General features: G+C 38.7%; 1 protein-coding gene across 2 annotated transcripts; it reads left to right on the forward strand.

The window, feature by feature from the left end:
- Positions 1-7,795: 7,795 nt before the first annotated feature.
- LOC143845731 (BTB/POZ domain-containing protein At1g67900-like) lies at positions 7,796-13,024 on the forward strand. 2 transcript variants are annotated; one of them, XM_077354141.1, is made up of 6 exons: positions 7,796-7,906; positions 8,385-8,588; positions 9,231-9,300; positions 9,734-10,975; positions 11,727-12,146; positions 12,796-13,024. In XM_077354141.1, exons 2-6 carry the CDS (start codon positions 8,530-8,532, stop codon positions 12,820-12,822), a joined length of 1,818 nt encoding a protein of 605 aa, XP_077210256.1. In that variant the 5' UTR covers positions 7,796-7,906; positions 8,385-8,529; the 3' UTR covers positions 12,823-13,024. The 2 variants fall into 2 exon arrangements, with proteins under 2 accessions (XP_077210256.1, XP_077210255.1); XM_077354140.1 differs by having other exon boundaries at positions 7,803-7,969.
- The last annotated feature ends 2,774 nt before the right edge of the window (positions 13,025-15,798 follow it).

The following is a 15,798-nucleotide window of genomic DNA, read 5'->3' on the forward strand; positions in this document are numbered from 1 at the left end:
ATTTAGAACCATGCCACCAAGCACTTAAAAATATGAGATACAGAAGAACCAAGTCGGATAACTCCTCCTTTGTCAATACACTCGGAGGGGGTGGTGTATGTGGATGATATTATCATCACAAGGACTGACAGATGTGAGATACAAGATTTTAAAAACAGACTAAATTAAAGAGACCGTTGATGTGGACTTAACAGGTTTCACATGATGACATGCAAACCATTTAACACAACCAGCAATGTAGAATAAATGGCAAATGCTAAAGATTATAGCAAGGTCAATGATCCTATAATTTATGAAGCATGGTAAGAGTACTTCAATACCTGACTCTTTTAAGCTTAAACATCACATATGTGGTTATTCTGTACTTACATAATCCTTGTTGGGGATAAAATCGGACCCGTCAATAGCATGATGACATGTGGCGACCTACTTCAGCCAGTGCACCTGCCTCGCTTGAGAAAATCGAAGAAGATCTTCAAGGGAGGCCCACAGACCCCTGAACCAGTCAGGCCGTCTCGCAGCCCCTGATCGAGTACCACTAGCCACTCCGCCTCGCAGAGTCCCAAACCATAATAGCCCAACCGATAAAGGTCCTCGGTGGCCAAGGTCCACAATCGAGTGCCGCCACACGGCCTCATCGATACCTTGGCTGAGAGGAGAGCCCTTGGCCGGCAGGCGATCGACTACCTACAGCTGACTGCCACTGTGAGACAGGACCAAAGGCTAGAACATGCCGAGACCCTCGCAACCCTCGGTCAGACAACAAGCACTCAGGGGTCGTACATCGCCACAGAGCCTGCCGATCCGCCAGTTCTCTACTTCCAAGGATTGTACATCCATCCAATCCTCACTCTAATCTCACCAAAACCGTACAAGGTTCTGTCATTCACAAGCCCCATTCCTGTTAGACACCGTACGCGGTTCCATCACCACAAATTCCTGGTTATCACTGCGATCTCTTGATCAATCACTATCAACAGCAGATTGCCTTATGATACATCACATCATGGACTCGACATCCTTGGTAGTCGTACTCGTCCAGTGCCAGTGTCAGTGCCCGAACCGATAATCACACAGTGTCACGTCGTTGTCACTCACACCGCGAGTCACGGAACCTCCGTCTATGAAAGGGAACCCTATGCTCCACTCCAAGTGTAATGTGCAACTGCCCATTTAATCCCAGAGGTGCGTACATTCCATACGAACTTCCGAGCAATACCATTCCCCCTTTCCTTTGTGTTCAGCTCTCATTTTGTTCCTTCTGTCTAAGTTGAGTATCGAAAGGTTCCCCTGGAGTTCCCACTGCGGGTGTCCCTAACCGTTTGTCTGTGAGCATGGTCACTGGCTAGGCATCCCTTCCATCCAAACCAGACAGAAGGCGGGACCCAATTCTACACAACAATCGTTCATGCACTCAGCCATATTTGGGCAGGAACAATCCTTAAGACGAGAATGATGACCACCCGCAAGATGGGAACGGGAGCAAGCAACCCACAAGAGGAGAATGGTGACCTTTGACCGATGAATGATGGAAGGAGAACAAGAATAGTTACATGAGTAGATAGTCAAGAAGTTACAAAGTGGGAGAAAGAAACCTATATGGGTAAATCATGTTTAAACGGCATCTTGGCCTTTTTGCACGTCCTTACGACAACCCTAAATGGGTGTTATTTTTAAATCGACCTTCTTTGGTCGTTTTACCACCTTGCTATATTTAGTTGGCAAAAAATTCTTACTTGTATTTATAATATATGGGATTTGCTTGGGACCATGGCAGTAGGCATTTCACGGATGGTCTGTTGCATGAGAGAGCAGCCACATCATGAAGACAAAACCTATTGCATAAGATGGTCTGTTGCATGAGAGAGCAGCCACATAGGCTCACTTTTCAATAGATTTTGTCTTCATGATGTGGCTGCTCTCTCATGCAACAGACTGTCCGCGAAATGGCTTTTGGGATGGTCCCTAGCAAATCCCATAATGTATTTATAAAAGAGGATTTATACGGTGCATGTGCAGCCCAACAATGCGGGCCCACATTGCTTGGGTGATCTAAACCATTCATTTGTTGGGCCCTGACGTAGACAGGCCGTGACCCAAAAATCTCTTCATAGGATGACCCTAACAGTTCAATTTGTGAAGGTTTAAATGGAAGACATAGTATAGAAACCTCAATGGATCGGAGGGTTAGAATCATCTTATGGCAAAGATTTTTGGGTCACAGCCTATCTACATCAGTGCCAAACAAATTAATTAATGGTTTAGATCACCCAAACAATGTGGGCCCCATTGTATTGTTGGGCTGAACGTGTATGCAGGGCACCATGTCACTAGAGAGCAAAACAACGTACAACAATTGTCCTAAAACGTAGTGCTGCTTCTTTTTCATGTGCCCTACAGCAGGATCATATGATTAGATCTTGTTATGAAGGAATTTATGAAACAAGGTCCACTTCAAAAGGTTGAAAAGGACTCTGATTTTTCATTGTCCAATTACAGGTTTCAGCTTCAAGGCCATGCGGCCAGTGGGGCCACACACAGCTCTTCATGTTTCCTAAGATTCCAAAAGATATGGAATTAGACACCCTTTTAATTGGAGTACTCACATTTCCGTTGGATTTCTTTTAGGGGTGCAACTCGAGTAGGGTTGGATCGGTTGAGGCCAACCCTAATCCAATCCGAGATAGCGATCCCTCAACCCTAACCTAACCTAACCTGGCCCCGGGTTGGGGATGGTCAACTTTAATCCAACCCGCCTCTAAATTTCTCAACCCGCACCCAACCAATCTAACCAAAATCGGGTCAACCTTAACCCAACGTGCCTCTAAACTTCTCAACCCTCACCCAACCCATCAAACCAAAATTGGGTCGGGTTGGTTCAGGTTCACCTTCGGCCAAATAGAAAAACACAATTACCTATAGAAAACCAAAATAAAATTAGAGGACGGAAGTCGGGTTCGGGTTGCCAAGGCCTAAACACTAGCACAACCCAAAATTATATCAGGTTGGCTTTTCGCAACCCTAACCCAACCCAACCCAAGGAAATGCCAAGTTGCTAACCCAACCCGAGCCAAAATCGGGTTGAACCCAACGGGTTCGGGTTGAGCCCGACCCAAGTTGCACCCCTAATTTCTTTCACTACTGTACAATTTTCGATACAGTACATTTTTTGAGAGATTTGATATGCTGTGTGTGTGAAGTCAGTCTTTTTCAAAAGGTATTGTGGGGCCCACTTCGTAGGATGATCCAAACCGTTCATTTCTGGGCCACAAGGTATATAGGTTCTACCCCGTAAATCATCAACATAATCCTAACCCTTCAAATATTTGTAAGTCTCATGGAAATTTCCAATAATCTGTTATTGTTCTTGGACTTGGGTTCACCAGATTGAACTCTTTCTAATCTATAATATTCCCTCCAATGCAAAATATTTCATCATTAGTCATTAAAAGTTATAGAATGGTCCAAAAGTTTCACTTGTTAAAAGCCTCTAATTACTGCACTAAACTTTACTTTTACCACAGTAGCTTCTATGACTCATGATTGCTTTGTCTAATCTTTGTTATGTTTTCATTTCTCATATTTAAAACGATTTAAGTTTAATTAGGAGGTGCAACTTGGGCCAAGTTGGGTCAGGTTGAGGCACACCCTACCCCAAATCGAGAACCCAAAACCCCAACCCAAACCTTGGGTTGAGGAAGGTCAACCCTAACGCAATCCGCCTATAAATCTTTCAACATTAACCTAACTTGATTTTACAAATCGGGTTAGGTGGGACTAGTTGGGTTCAGGTTGACCTGTGATGAAAATAGAAAAAATACAAAAGAAAAAAAAATTACCCTACAATTTTGAAATTAAAACAAAATTAGGAGAAAAGGGTCATATGCAGCGTGGGGTAGGGTTGTCCAAGGCCTCAGTGGCGTGGGGTTGTCCGAGGCCTTAACCCTAACTCAACATAAAATTAAATCGGGTTGGGAAAAACTAACCCAACCCGAGAGTCTGCCTAAGTTGCACCAAGTTTAATATCGACTCAAGAACAAAGAGTTTAGGCAAAAAGAGCATGCTTTTGGAGTAACTCATAGGGCATTTTGTATCAAATAAATAAATAAAACTGAATACTACAAGAAACTAGGATTTACCGGCGAACTTTTACAGGCGGTCATCGTAAAAACCCAATTTCTTGTAGTGGAAATTGATTTCCAAACTCCCTATTTTTTATTAGTTTCACCCCTCTGCATTTTACACTTTTTTAAATTTAGCCATTAAAAGCAGTTATAATTTCTGAAAAGCCATCAACAAGACTTGAGAGAAGAAGTGTCCAATAGCTACTCCTCTTACTAAGGTAAGCTTTCTTAGCCAACACTTAGATCAGGGTCTACTCAAACTTTTCTGGTTCACCCCAACATTACCCACTTGTGCAATTGTTGTAGTTTTTAAAAATTAAACTGATAACCAAGAATACATTAAAAAATTCCTCAATCATAAATCCATAATGCATCAATATTATGATATTATCTTCCTCAACACCATAATAAAACCTGTTAATGGATACTTTTGCCATACTTAGCTGCCACATTTCATTTCCCAAAGATTATCATACAATTCTTGAAAAAGCTAGACTTTTTTTATTGATTAGAGAGAGGATAATCTAATGATAATTACATGAAAAAGAGGAAGAGGTGGAATTATAGACTATTAGATATGATTTGAGATTTGAAAAACAAGAGGGTGGTGGTTTAGCCGTTCTGCCTGGTGGACCCCAGAGAGGAAGAAGAAGAAGAAGAAAAGGTCTCGTCTAGCGCGCTTTGTCTTTGTCGGTTCCCACCCCCAGAGGCTAGCACTGATGGCGACCTCTAATACGTGAGAATGGCTCCCTCACAAAAGCAGTTGGGCAATGTCTTGACCCACGGCCCTTCCATTTTTGCAACCAAATCTCTTTCATGATTTGCTAAAATATCCAAAACACCATATCCACCCCTAACATTTAGACAAGACACCCCTAACATTTAGACATGTCTTGTGCCTTTCAACTAAAGTTCCTCTGAAACAACCAATTACTCCAAATGCTCAAGCTGTTAGAGTTGGTGTTATTTAATCATTTATACTTCCGACACTCCCTCTCACCCTCAGGTGTGGCCCCTCTTTTGTTGGGTTCGCCGTAAGGGTGTGAAACAACCAATTATTTCAAAAACTTAAGCTATAAGGGTGTGTTTGGATCACAGGAATCATAAATCGGCAATGAAATAAAATTCTAATACTATTCCATTTCCCCGAATATCCATTCCGATCCTATTGTTTGGTAAGGAGTAGAATCGGCAATCGTTAAACAGGGAGAGATGTTCTCCCTAAATTTAGAGAGAGGTATTTTCTACCACCTCTTTCGGCGGTATCAACGGTTGGTGTTATTTAATCATTTATACTTCAACGGTTCCAAAACTCGAAAACTTGACCGGGTGATCGCTTCATACCCAACAAATTTTTTTAGTGGGTTTTACTACTGAATACTAAAAATTATGTTAGAAAGTTACTCGTCGAGTGATTCAATAATTCGACCCGATTTTTTCCTGAGTCAAGTTGATTTGGCCAACATTCGAGTCAACTTGTTGGGTTTTAGTACTATGCTGTCTGCACATTGGGGTGGTTTAAGATAGAAATCCTTGAATAAGTTTATCTTCAATTTATCCTTGGTTAAGGTGTTCCTAGGATTGACTATATATCCTCTCCCTATATTTCTCAATCAGGGTTGCGATCATCTTTGTGTTAGACAACACTTTGATTACGATAGGAAACACAATGACAAGAAGTCTAAAAGAAGAAGAAGAAATCAAAGCCATCAACAGTCACATTAATAAGCCTCTTTGTTTCCAATAAATACAACTTTTTCGTTATAACCATTACTTAATGGGATTCTTCTGCTTTTTTAAGTGTGGAGAATGAGAAGGGTATGCATAAAAATCTTGAATATCCCGTTCCGCTATCCGACCGCAGCAAAGCCTGTTTTTCAATTTTCATGTTCTATTTTGACTAATAAATGTGATTTTTAAGAGCAACTAAGAGTCGCTTCATTAATCCTTTTCTCCCTGTTTAATCGGGCTAGAATGAAAAGCCTTATGTATTAGGTCAGGGTGCCACTACAAATATCATTAAAATTAGGAATGAAAACCATGTCAACGTCCTATATATTTGTTGATGAGGAAATCTGGTTCAAGGATTGATGAATGGTAGAGCTCCAATCTATGCTTGTCCTGCACTCAAAGAACAAGCATTAGGGGTCCCGGAGTGTGGACTCCGACAGCCCACTCCGACGCAGAAATCGGCACACAAGAGATCCAAGCAAATAGGAGAATAATGATACTGGAAGGCTAGAAGCTATTGTGGGTGATTGAAGATGCATACCTATGAGCATGGGGTCCTTTTATAGAAGAGAGTCCAAGGCAGTTTAGGAGACTTGCCTTAACGGGAGTCTTTCCTTATTGGTCGACTTCCATCGGAGTTTGTTTCTATTCTTATCTTGATAATTACAAGGTTTCCTCATGGGAACTGGTTTCTATATTGGTCTACCAACCTTATACATGAGTTGCCGTTCTTAATAGGGACTTTCCTGTTGGGCGGCATTACTAAATTGGAGGGATGGGGAGTCCTGCTTGCACTCATAATCTTGAGAGACACATTCGGTTTCCCATTTTAACTAGGTGCCACGTGCCATGCGCTTATAGGGAGTGCGGATTTTCTTTTTATATAAAATTTCTGAGTGATTGAAAAAAAATCATGAATTTTTTATGCACTGTTTTTTAATTAAAAAATTCTTTAATAATTTAAAAAATAAACTGCACTTTCGAATTAAATGCAAAACTTTGAATTAAACCCAATTTTTTTCCAAATTAAACAAAAAATTGATGAATAATTCGTCAATTTCACATGCATTATCTGTAAATCTTATGAGAAATGAAACAATGAAACATAGAGAAAAAACATTGTAGTGAAACTCACGTCCTAATGTGGCAAACACATACACTCGATAGGACAGTCCTCATATATGAATGTATGCACAAAATCTTCCCAAACATTTCCGGATAGTTTCGATCACTTGTCTAGTCAAATTATTCTCAAATCTGAAATTTCTAAATTCCCACAACTATCCATCAAGGATTGCACTGCAAGTCCTTTAGGAAACCAGTATGCCCGCACTAAGAGAGAATGCAAAGGGACAAGGTAGAGCTAGTTCTGAATCGTAGATAATTCTAAAGTCCTGTCTGTTTTGGATTTTGAGAACTGATTAGGAGTCCAAAATTGATTGTTGGACTCAAAATTACAAGAACCGATTGCGAGTCCAAAATTGATTATTGGAAATATCCAATAATGCCCTGTTCGTTTGAGATTATGACAACCGATGGTGAGCCTCCAAACCAATTATTGGGCTCGAAATTTTGGACTCGCAATCAATTCTCAAAATCCAAAACAAATTAGGCTAAGAGATCTAACTAATAAAAAATGGGACTCTAACACTCTTTTTATAAACAGAAATGAAAAAATATCTAAGCACTCATTAAAATTAACTTTAACAACAAGTGTCTTTTGAATAAAGAAGATACCCTTTCACAACAAAAAAAAGAAGTACCTCTTTTTAATAAATCAATTTTATATTTTAAAATTTAATAATTTTTTTTTTAAATATCCAACACATGGCTCATTTATTATTATTTACTGTTACACGACCCACCACTCACAGAGTAGTTAAGATTCTCACTAATATTTATATCTGTTTTTCCTGTTTTCTTCTTTTTTTATCATCCAAGGTGTGTACTATGTTGTATATAGACTAGGTTTTGACTAAATTAAGCTCTGGGAAGAAGAAGAAAATTGCAAAGGCTGAGAAAAGATGGCAGAATGGGGCAGGCATAAGCAAGTGCGTGTAATTTTGATACTTCACTAAAATTTGAAGTATAGATTCTGAGAAGAGTCACAACAGGTGGCATGAACACATTACATTTCAGTCTAGATAAACAACCAATTTCATGGTTTCTGTTTTTTTTTTAGTTTTTTGATAGATATAATTATATTATTTTCAGGTGTCACTATTTCTTTCTGGGTTCCTTTTTTTCTTTCTAATTTTTCTCATTTTTAAGAAATGGGTTGATGTGTTTATTTGAAATTTTGTTGTTGGATTTGATTGAAATTATATTCATTTCATGCCATTTTTTTTCTTGGTTTGTCAGTCAGTTAACTGATTTTTGTGGCTTACCACCTCTTGTTTTTTCCACATTCATGTGCCCAATTCTCTCTGCATTACAAAAGTACTTAGATCCTTGCTGATATTATGGCTGACCCAGTTGAGAATTCTATGCAGTAGATGGGTGTTTTTATCAATTTATTGTGTGAAACAGAGGGTGGCAGTCTCATCAAATGATGATTCTGAGGCTGTAAATGGAAAGCTCTGAACAGAAATGGTTACGAGATTTCCTGCCACAGTTAACCTATTGAGGAATTCTCCATGACAACAACAGTTGCAGAGCGAATAGATAGTCAGAGATGAAGTTTATGAAGCTTGGAAAACAGCAGGATACTTTCTATACTGAAGAGGCTGTAAGGTAATATGGATAGTTTGGAAAGGTTTCATTTGTTCTTTTTTTTTTTTAAATCTTTTTTTTTTCTTGTTTGGAAATTTTGTGGCATGGACTTGAATTCGCATTCGAGGTATCAGATTCGGCGAGCCTCAAAAAGTAGGATTTGTGGATTCGATAACTTTTATTAAATAAAATAAATAAATAAATAAATATATATATATATATATATATATATATATATATATATATATATATATATATATATATAATATTCATGAAAAATTTGAGGGTCGAGGCATTAAGATTTTTCCTAAGAGAGTCGAAGAAGAAGGGGAGAGGAGATCGATGTTCAAGGGTGGGGCATTGAGGTGCTAGGATTTATATTAAGAGAGGACGGGCTGTGCTTTTATTAAAAAGGTAAGAAGCAAATGTGTTTAAAGGGAAAATATATAGGATTTGCATTTTAAAAGAGGCAATGATCTGTCGGATTCACCCCAAAAAAGTAGGATTCGTGCGGGACATGGCTACAACTGTGTCGACATGGATTCGGCATAGGGGGCAAAGGATCCATGCAACATAGTTTGGGAAGAATGAATGGATCTGTTTTTAGGTGTAGAAGGATCATTATGTTCTTGATGTTGTAAAAGTGTCCTGTTTTGGATACAGGTGTGTTACCACAGAAGTTTCAAGTGATTTCATAATCCAGGTTAAGAGCAGCAGATACCTACTACACAAGGTAAAATCCTCAAAATCCATTTATTTGAAATCCTAAAAACCCATTTCAAAATGGTGTTTTTTGAGTTTTTTTGCCAGATACTTTTTCCTATTTGATCCTAAGCATCCGAGAACCATACGATATTTCCAACCATTTCAAATTTCAGTTCGAAATTCGATAGTTCAGCATTGCTGTGATTCATTAGTTTTCTACTACAATTCATCATCTATGTTCTTGTCACACAGTTTCCTCTCTGTCCAAATGACAATCTAGAAACCCATTTCAAAAAAATTCTTAGTTTTTTGTCAGATACTTTTCATATTTGATCATTAGCATCCAAGAACCATACAAGATTTCTAACCATCTCAAATTGCAGTAAAAAAATTGATAGCTCAGCATTCAGCCATAAATCACTTTCCCACTACAATTCATCATCTATGTTCTTGTCACACAGTCTCCTCTGCTCTCAAAATGCTCGCGCTTACAACGCATGTGCTCCGAATCAACAGACTCTGAGCACATAATCCATCTCCAGAACTTCCCAGCTGGCGTAGAGGCATTTGAAATCTGTGCAAAATTCTGCTATGGCATGACATTAACTGTTAGTGCCTTAAACATTGTGTCAGTTCGATGTGCGGCCGAATATCTTGAAATGACAGAGTATGCGGAGAAGGGTAATCTCATCCATAAACTTGAAATCTTCTTAAACTCATGCATCCTTCATGGTTGGAAAGATTCAATAGTGACACTAAAGAGCACAGAATCTTTCCCTCTATGGTCCGAAGATCTTGGAATAACAAGCAGATGTGTCGACACTATTGCCTCAAAAGTTCTAATGCACCCTTCAAAGGTGAATTGGTCTTACAATTGCTCTAGAGATGATATTCTCTGTAATGGTACAAAGAGCCAAAAACACAAACCAATTCAGAGAGCGTGGTGGGCTGAAGATATTGCAGAATTGGGCATAGATCTCTATTGGAGAATCATGGTGGCCATTAAATCTTCAGGTAAACTCTCCACCAGACTTATCGGAGAGGCATTGCAAGTTTACGCAAGCCGCTGGCTGCCCAACATGTCTAATGACAGTGAAAATAAACAAATACCAGACTCTTGTTCAGACCCAGTTGGATTGATAACTTCAAAACAGCGAATGGTTTTGGAGTCAATAGTAACATTACTTCCAATGAAGAAGGGTTCTGTTTCTTGGAGTTTTTTACTTAAGCTTTTAAAGGCCGCAATTATAGTTAGTGCTTGTTCTTCGTCCAAGATGGAATTGGCTAGGAGAGTGGGAATTCAGTTAGAGGAAGCTACGGTTGGGGATCTGTTAATTCCATCACTGTCCTACACGAATGAAACGTTGTATGATGTTGATATAGTGATGACTATATTGGAGCAATTTATGGTCCAGAGGCAAAGTCCACCGACTAGCCCGCCTAGAGCGAAGGCCGGGTTAGAGAGGAGGAGGTCTTGCTCGGCAGAGTACGTTGATTTTGAGTTTCAAGAGGGTCGAAGGTCTTGTTCGGCGTCCCATAGTTCAAAACTGAAGGTTGCAAAGATCATCGATGGTTATCTTCAAGAGATTGCACGAGATGCGAATTTGCCTCTGCAAAAGATGGTTGCTCTTGCTGAGGCCATACCAGATTATGCAAGGCCCGACCACGATGATATCTACAGAGTTATTGACATTTATCTCAAGGTAATTTAGATTTATTTCTTATTATTAGCATATTCTTTCCAAGTATGATCTGCAAAAAACCCCTTATTTAGACCATGAATCTTCGGTGGGACTACTTTCAACTGGTGAATGTGAGCCATTCTCAACTGCTATTGTTAACTGCACATTTTTAATGCTCAAATTCTTCCTCATATGGTCAGAATCATCCTACACTTGTGATTTTGATCTACAAATGTGCAGGTAGACATCATTAGAGTTACAATTTCATGCCTCACATTTTTTATTTTCACACCTCTTTCCTTTAAACTTCTCTAATTGGCCATGATATACTTCTTGGATATGCAATAACCAATGACGGAAGTTTAAAATAAACAGGGGTTAAGAGGGTGGGACTGTGGGAGTATCAATTGTGTAAAGATAGTGAGAATTGTTAAAGTATAGAAGATTAAATAAATCCTTCTCCAAAAGCTTAAGCTGTTGGAGAAGGCGTTATTTAATCTTTTATACTTTAACACTCCCCCTTACGTGTGGCCCCTCTTTTAGGGTTGGCCTAGATGTGGCACATGTGGTCCCTCTTTTTTTGGGTTGGCCATTACATGCAAATTTTTTTTATCAAGGAGTTTTGAACTCGGGACCTTTACTCTGATGCCATGTGAAAAGTGAAGACTACCCTTAATAGGGTATGTGAATTACACCGCTTCATCTAAGAAGAATAATGTTGAGCGTGACAAAATTTCCTTTCTTGATTTAGTCCTAATCTTTGATTATCCAGTCTCACCCAGACCTTAACAAGAGCGAGAGAAAGCGGTTGTGTCGGCTCTTAGACTGCAAGAAGCTATCCGTGGAAACTTGCATGCACGCGGCTCAAAACGAGTTACTGCCACTAAGGGTGGTAGTGCAAGTTCTCTTTTTTGAACAAGCCCGTGTGACCATGGCCGCTGGCCAAGTGAAGGACCAACCTAGCAATATAAGTGCCCTTCTAGCTACTCGTGAAGATGAAACCTCAAAGGACGGGCAACTAAGTGCTATTAAATCCTCAAAGCCAAAGATCACACTAAGGATGAAATTAGCTGAAGATGACTCGGACGTTGATGATCAAGTCCTTAACCAAGATGGGTCTGAAAAGCCTTCCAAGATCAGGTCCACTAGACCCAAAAGAGTGCTTAGCAAATTGCTGTCTATGAATAGAAGTGTAAGTGAAGAATTCAATTCAAGTTGTCTCTTTTGTTTCCTTTCTGTTTTTGGCCATGCCCACTAAATTTTAGGAAATTATCTCCATTCTGCATTGTTGGTATACTGTATCCTAATAAACATCCAAATGTCTCTTACGGATTTCAAATGAGAAAACTAGATAGGCACTCACATTTGTAAATGACCCAAATTTTGTTTGTAAATCTGTTCATGCCAAAATCCCATTGTTTTCCATGGTTGCTTGAGTACTTGGTTTTAGTCCTTGTTCTCTAATATATTTAAGTGAATTATGTTCATATGTAGCTTTCAAATTCAATCCTTGCTTCTAATGTATTGTCCTTTCACGATTTATCATTGATGCACAAACTTTAAATTAAGAAATATTTTAAGAAAAAAAGATAAAATAAGGAAACTATGAGCAATAATTGATAAACCCAAAAGAGGAAAGAAAACCATTGACTGATTAATTGATAAACCCAAAAAATATGTGATGGAGAGATTTAAGATTCATCATGAGGGAGAGAATACTGTCATATTAGTGTTTTTTATCTTTATAAATGCTTTGAAGAAAATCAAACTTTGAAAAACATGGTTTTGGAATTTTCCAATCATTCCTGTTGACATGTTCGTTTTCTGGTGTGTTTTTCCAGTGCTTGGCCGCCATTTGGATGATGTAAAGCTTCAGGAATGTTTGTTCGTACTCCTTGGATCTTCTACTCACTTCACGATTCAAGGAAATGTGATTATTAGTTCACAAATCATGTAATTATTAGTTCAGTTGTTCGACCTAATAGCCTCCCCACTGTTACATTATTAAGACTCTCATCAATATGATTAAAAAAACATAAAATGGTCCATGAAAATGTCAATCACATGCATTCTATCTCTTATAAAAATCTATTGGATCAATAATCACAGTGATCACCTAGGAAGCACGGGTACTCTCCCGGGGCTCCCGCACCCGACACATAAATGTCTTTACTATTTTATTGTCCATTTACTTAAGATTTACATGTAAATAACGGAATACCCCCATTTTGGATTTATTAAAAATAGTTTCAACACCCAAATTTAAAAGGAAAAAAAGTCAACTCTCCAGTTTTAGTACAAAATTCAAAGAAAAATGGTCGGGTCAAAATTTTAATTTTCTTAACTTCCAAACGGTGGGGTATTTTTCAAATTTTAAAAATTCATAAAATCTATTTTGTCCAAACATTATTAAATCCCAAAAGTCCGGTAAAAAAAATCTCATAATTTGTTCTCTAAAAATTATTCATCTTGTCAGGCACTGGTCAACACACTGGTCACAGACTTTTTTTTCTAATGAATGATGTATTGATGCCTCATGTTATGAAATATGGAACTTAATCACTTATGAAATGAAGAGTAATATTAGAATTTTTTATTTTGGTGATGTTATTGTTATTTGATTGCTCTACAATTATTATTATTTTTAATTTTTATAAATATATAATAAAATATTAAAATATATTATTATATTCGGCGTACCCGAATGTACCCGCACCTGATTTTTTTGGCAAATCACGTACCCACGTACCCGTGTCGTGTCGTACCCGCACCCCATACCCGTGCTTCATAGGTGATTACAGTGTGTAAATATCTGTTTGAAAAGTCCCACTATGAAAGGCAATCAAAACCATCGACCAAGCCCATGCACACAACATGCTCTCTAAAGAGTAAGTACCAATTCTTTAGTCATGGGTCTTCCAACATAAATGCAGTGCTTATGTACTGCACAGAAATAAGCTGATTTTGAATTCTTTCTATCATAACAATAACAAGATATTCACATTAATGTCATTCAGCCCATCACTGGATTTATTGTTCTTTCCAAATATGATTTGCAAGACATAAAAATATGATCAAATGTGGATCTCTGGTTGTCCTGAGTCTCCCGACAACCAACAAAGTTCAGAATAGTCAATCACCTCAAGGCTATCTGATCTTCTAAATATGAGCATATAACCTCTCGTCCCTTGCATGTAACAAAAACATTTTCGGCAAGTTTTCAATGATTTATATCATGATCTATTTGGTACCTTCCAAGGATGCAAATTACTCGGGTAACTTGGCTTGCAGTATGTAGATGCATGAATATCGACGGAGGATTCAATGCTAAATCAGTTGGAAAACTAAGCATACGCAAGAGTAGCAAACTTTGATAGACCCAATGGGTTAATAAGGAAGAAACTCCTCCAAATTGTCTGGAAATTCTGCTACCTTGTTCTTTTTTGTCTCTTAGGCCCCGCTCGTTTAAGATTAGGGCCATTAACAGAATATCCAATAAGATGGAAAGAAGGCAAATTCAGAAACCAAGAAATAGAGCATGGCACTACTTCCAAGGTGTTTGGAGTTCCACGCAAAAGCAAAAATCCCACATCGGAAAAGTTGAAGGATGTGGATGGGCTTATGAGGATTTGGGCGCCCTTCCTTCAATGGCTAGCTTTTGTTGAAGAAAAGGAGAATCTACTGGTGGTGGGAAATCAGAAATTACTTTGCTTCAGGGCATGAGACTACTTTCCTTAAGACAAAATTCACACCCACACACCCACCAATTGTGTGCAAAGGGGATCTGTGAACATGCCTCCAAGATATAATGAAGCCTAGTAGGAATTTCCTACTAATATTTGATGACACTATGCACAAGCGGAATCAAATCCAAAACGACCTTGAGAATTAGCAAGCCTTAGAGAAAGATCTAATAATTGTTTCTGTAGAATAATAGTAATTAGAGAAGGAAAATGGTGAAAACATGAGTAAAAAACAACTTGAAGGGACTTTGAAAGAGAATAAAAATGGTATGGACTTCTCATAATGCACCACTAGTTTGTGAATTCAATTCTCTAATGGAATGGTTCCAATCAGCTCTATTTATAGAGCCACCAATGTCTTTTCTCTGTGAAAAGCATTTCTACAGGGCACCTTACTGGATTGATTTGAAATCCGACTGTTAGATCGCGCCCCTCCGCGATTCTAAGGTCTAGATCAATCCTGGAGTGACTGTTTGATTGTGTAAAACCCCCGTCCTCCAATCGTTAATCGTGACGATGCGAAATGCAAAGTGCGCCAAAAAGCATCCCACAACCTATGTATGCGCACGGACGGTGCTTTGGTCCACTGTTTCCAAAAGCCACTGGTGCTACAGAGCAGGAAGGAGAAAAGTGTGTGTGTGTGTGTGTAGGGGGGGTGGGTGGGGGGGGGGGGTGTTGAGTATATTAACCCCTCTCCACCTTTTTCAAACTTCCAAAGTGGGAATATTTTCCCCACCACATTTCTATTCTCTTTTCCAAAAAACAATTGTTTCCAAAGAAAAAACTTTTCGTTTTCCAACGAGAAAGTGTTCCTGAGCTCGAGCTAAAAAAACACATATAGTCCCACATTTTTGGGGGATCCAAAGCATTCATTTGGAAGGATCCCCTTAGGCTCTGTTTCTTTAACTTAAAATGATCATAAAACAAATTTTATGTCCACTGTAATGTGGAAAAATGGGTGTAAAATTTTTTTTACACCCATTTTAGGTCCCCTCGAAGAAACCCATGAGATGTAAAATGGATAAACAAAAAATGAGGAATGCTAGACTGAAGGGAGCCCTTGCAAAAAAGAGATGAAAGGGCTCTCTCATTAGCTACACA

The sequence above is a fragment of the Tasmannia lanceolata genome, unplaced genomic scaffold, assembly GCF_043159265.1.
Source record: "Tasmannia lanceolata isolate RefF3 unplaced genomic scaffold, GAP_Taslan_0.1 ptg000015l, whole genome shotgun sequence".
NCBI classification, from domain to species: Eukaryota; Viridiplantae; Streptophyta; class Magnoliopsida; order Canellales; family Winteraceae; genus Tasmannia; species Tasmannia lanceolata.

What these genes read in the sequence shown, in the direction of transcription:
- LOC143845731 (XM_077354141.1), top strand. Translation starts at nt 8,530, where the DNA reads ATGAAGTTTATGAAGCTTGGAAAACAGCAGGATACTTTCTATACTGAA. An exon ending in TTATTGACATTTATCTCAAG is followed by an intron (nt 10,976 to 11,726) that starts GTAATTTAGATT and finishes TTGATTATCCAG; the next exon opens with TCTCACCCAGACCTTAACAA. An exon ending in TGCTGTCTATGAATAGAAGT is followed by an intron (nt 12,147 to 12,795) that starts GTAAGTGAAGAA and finishes GTGTTTTTCCAG; the next exon opens with TGCTTGGCCGCCATTTGGAT.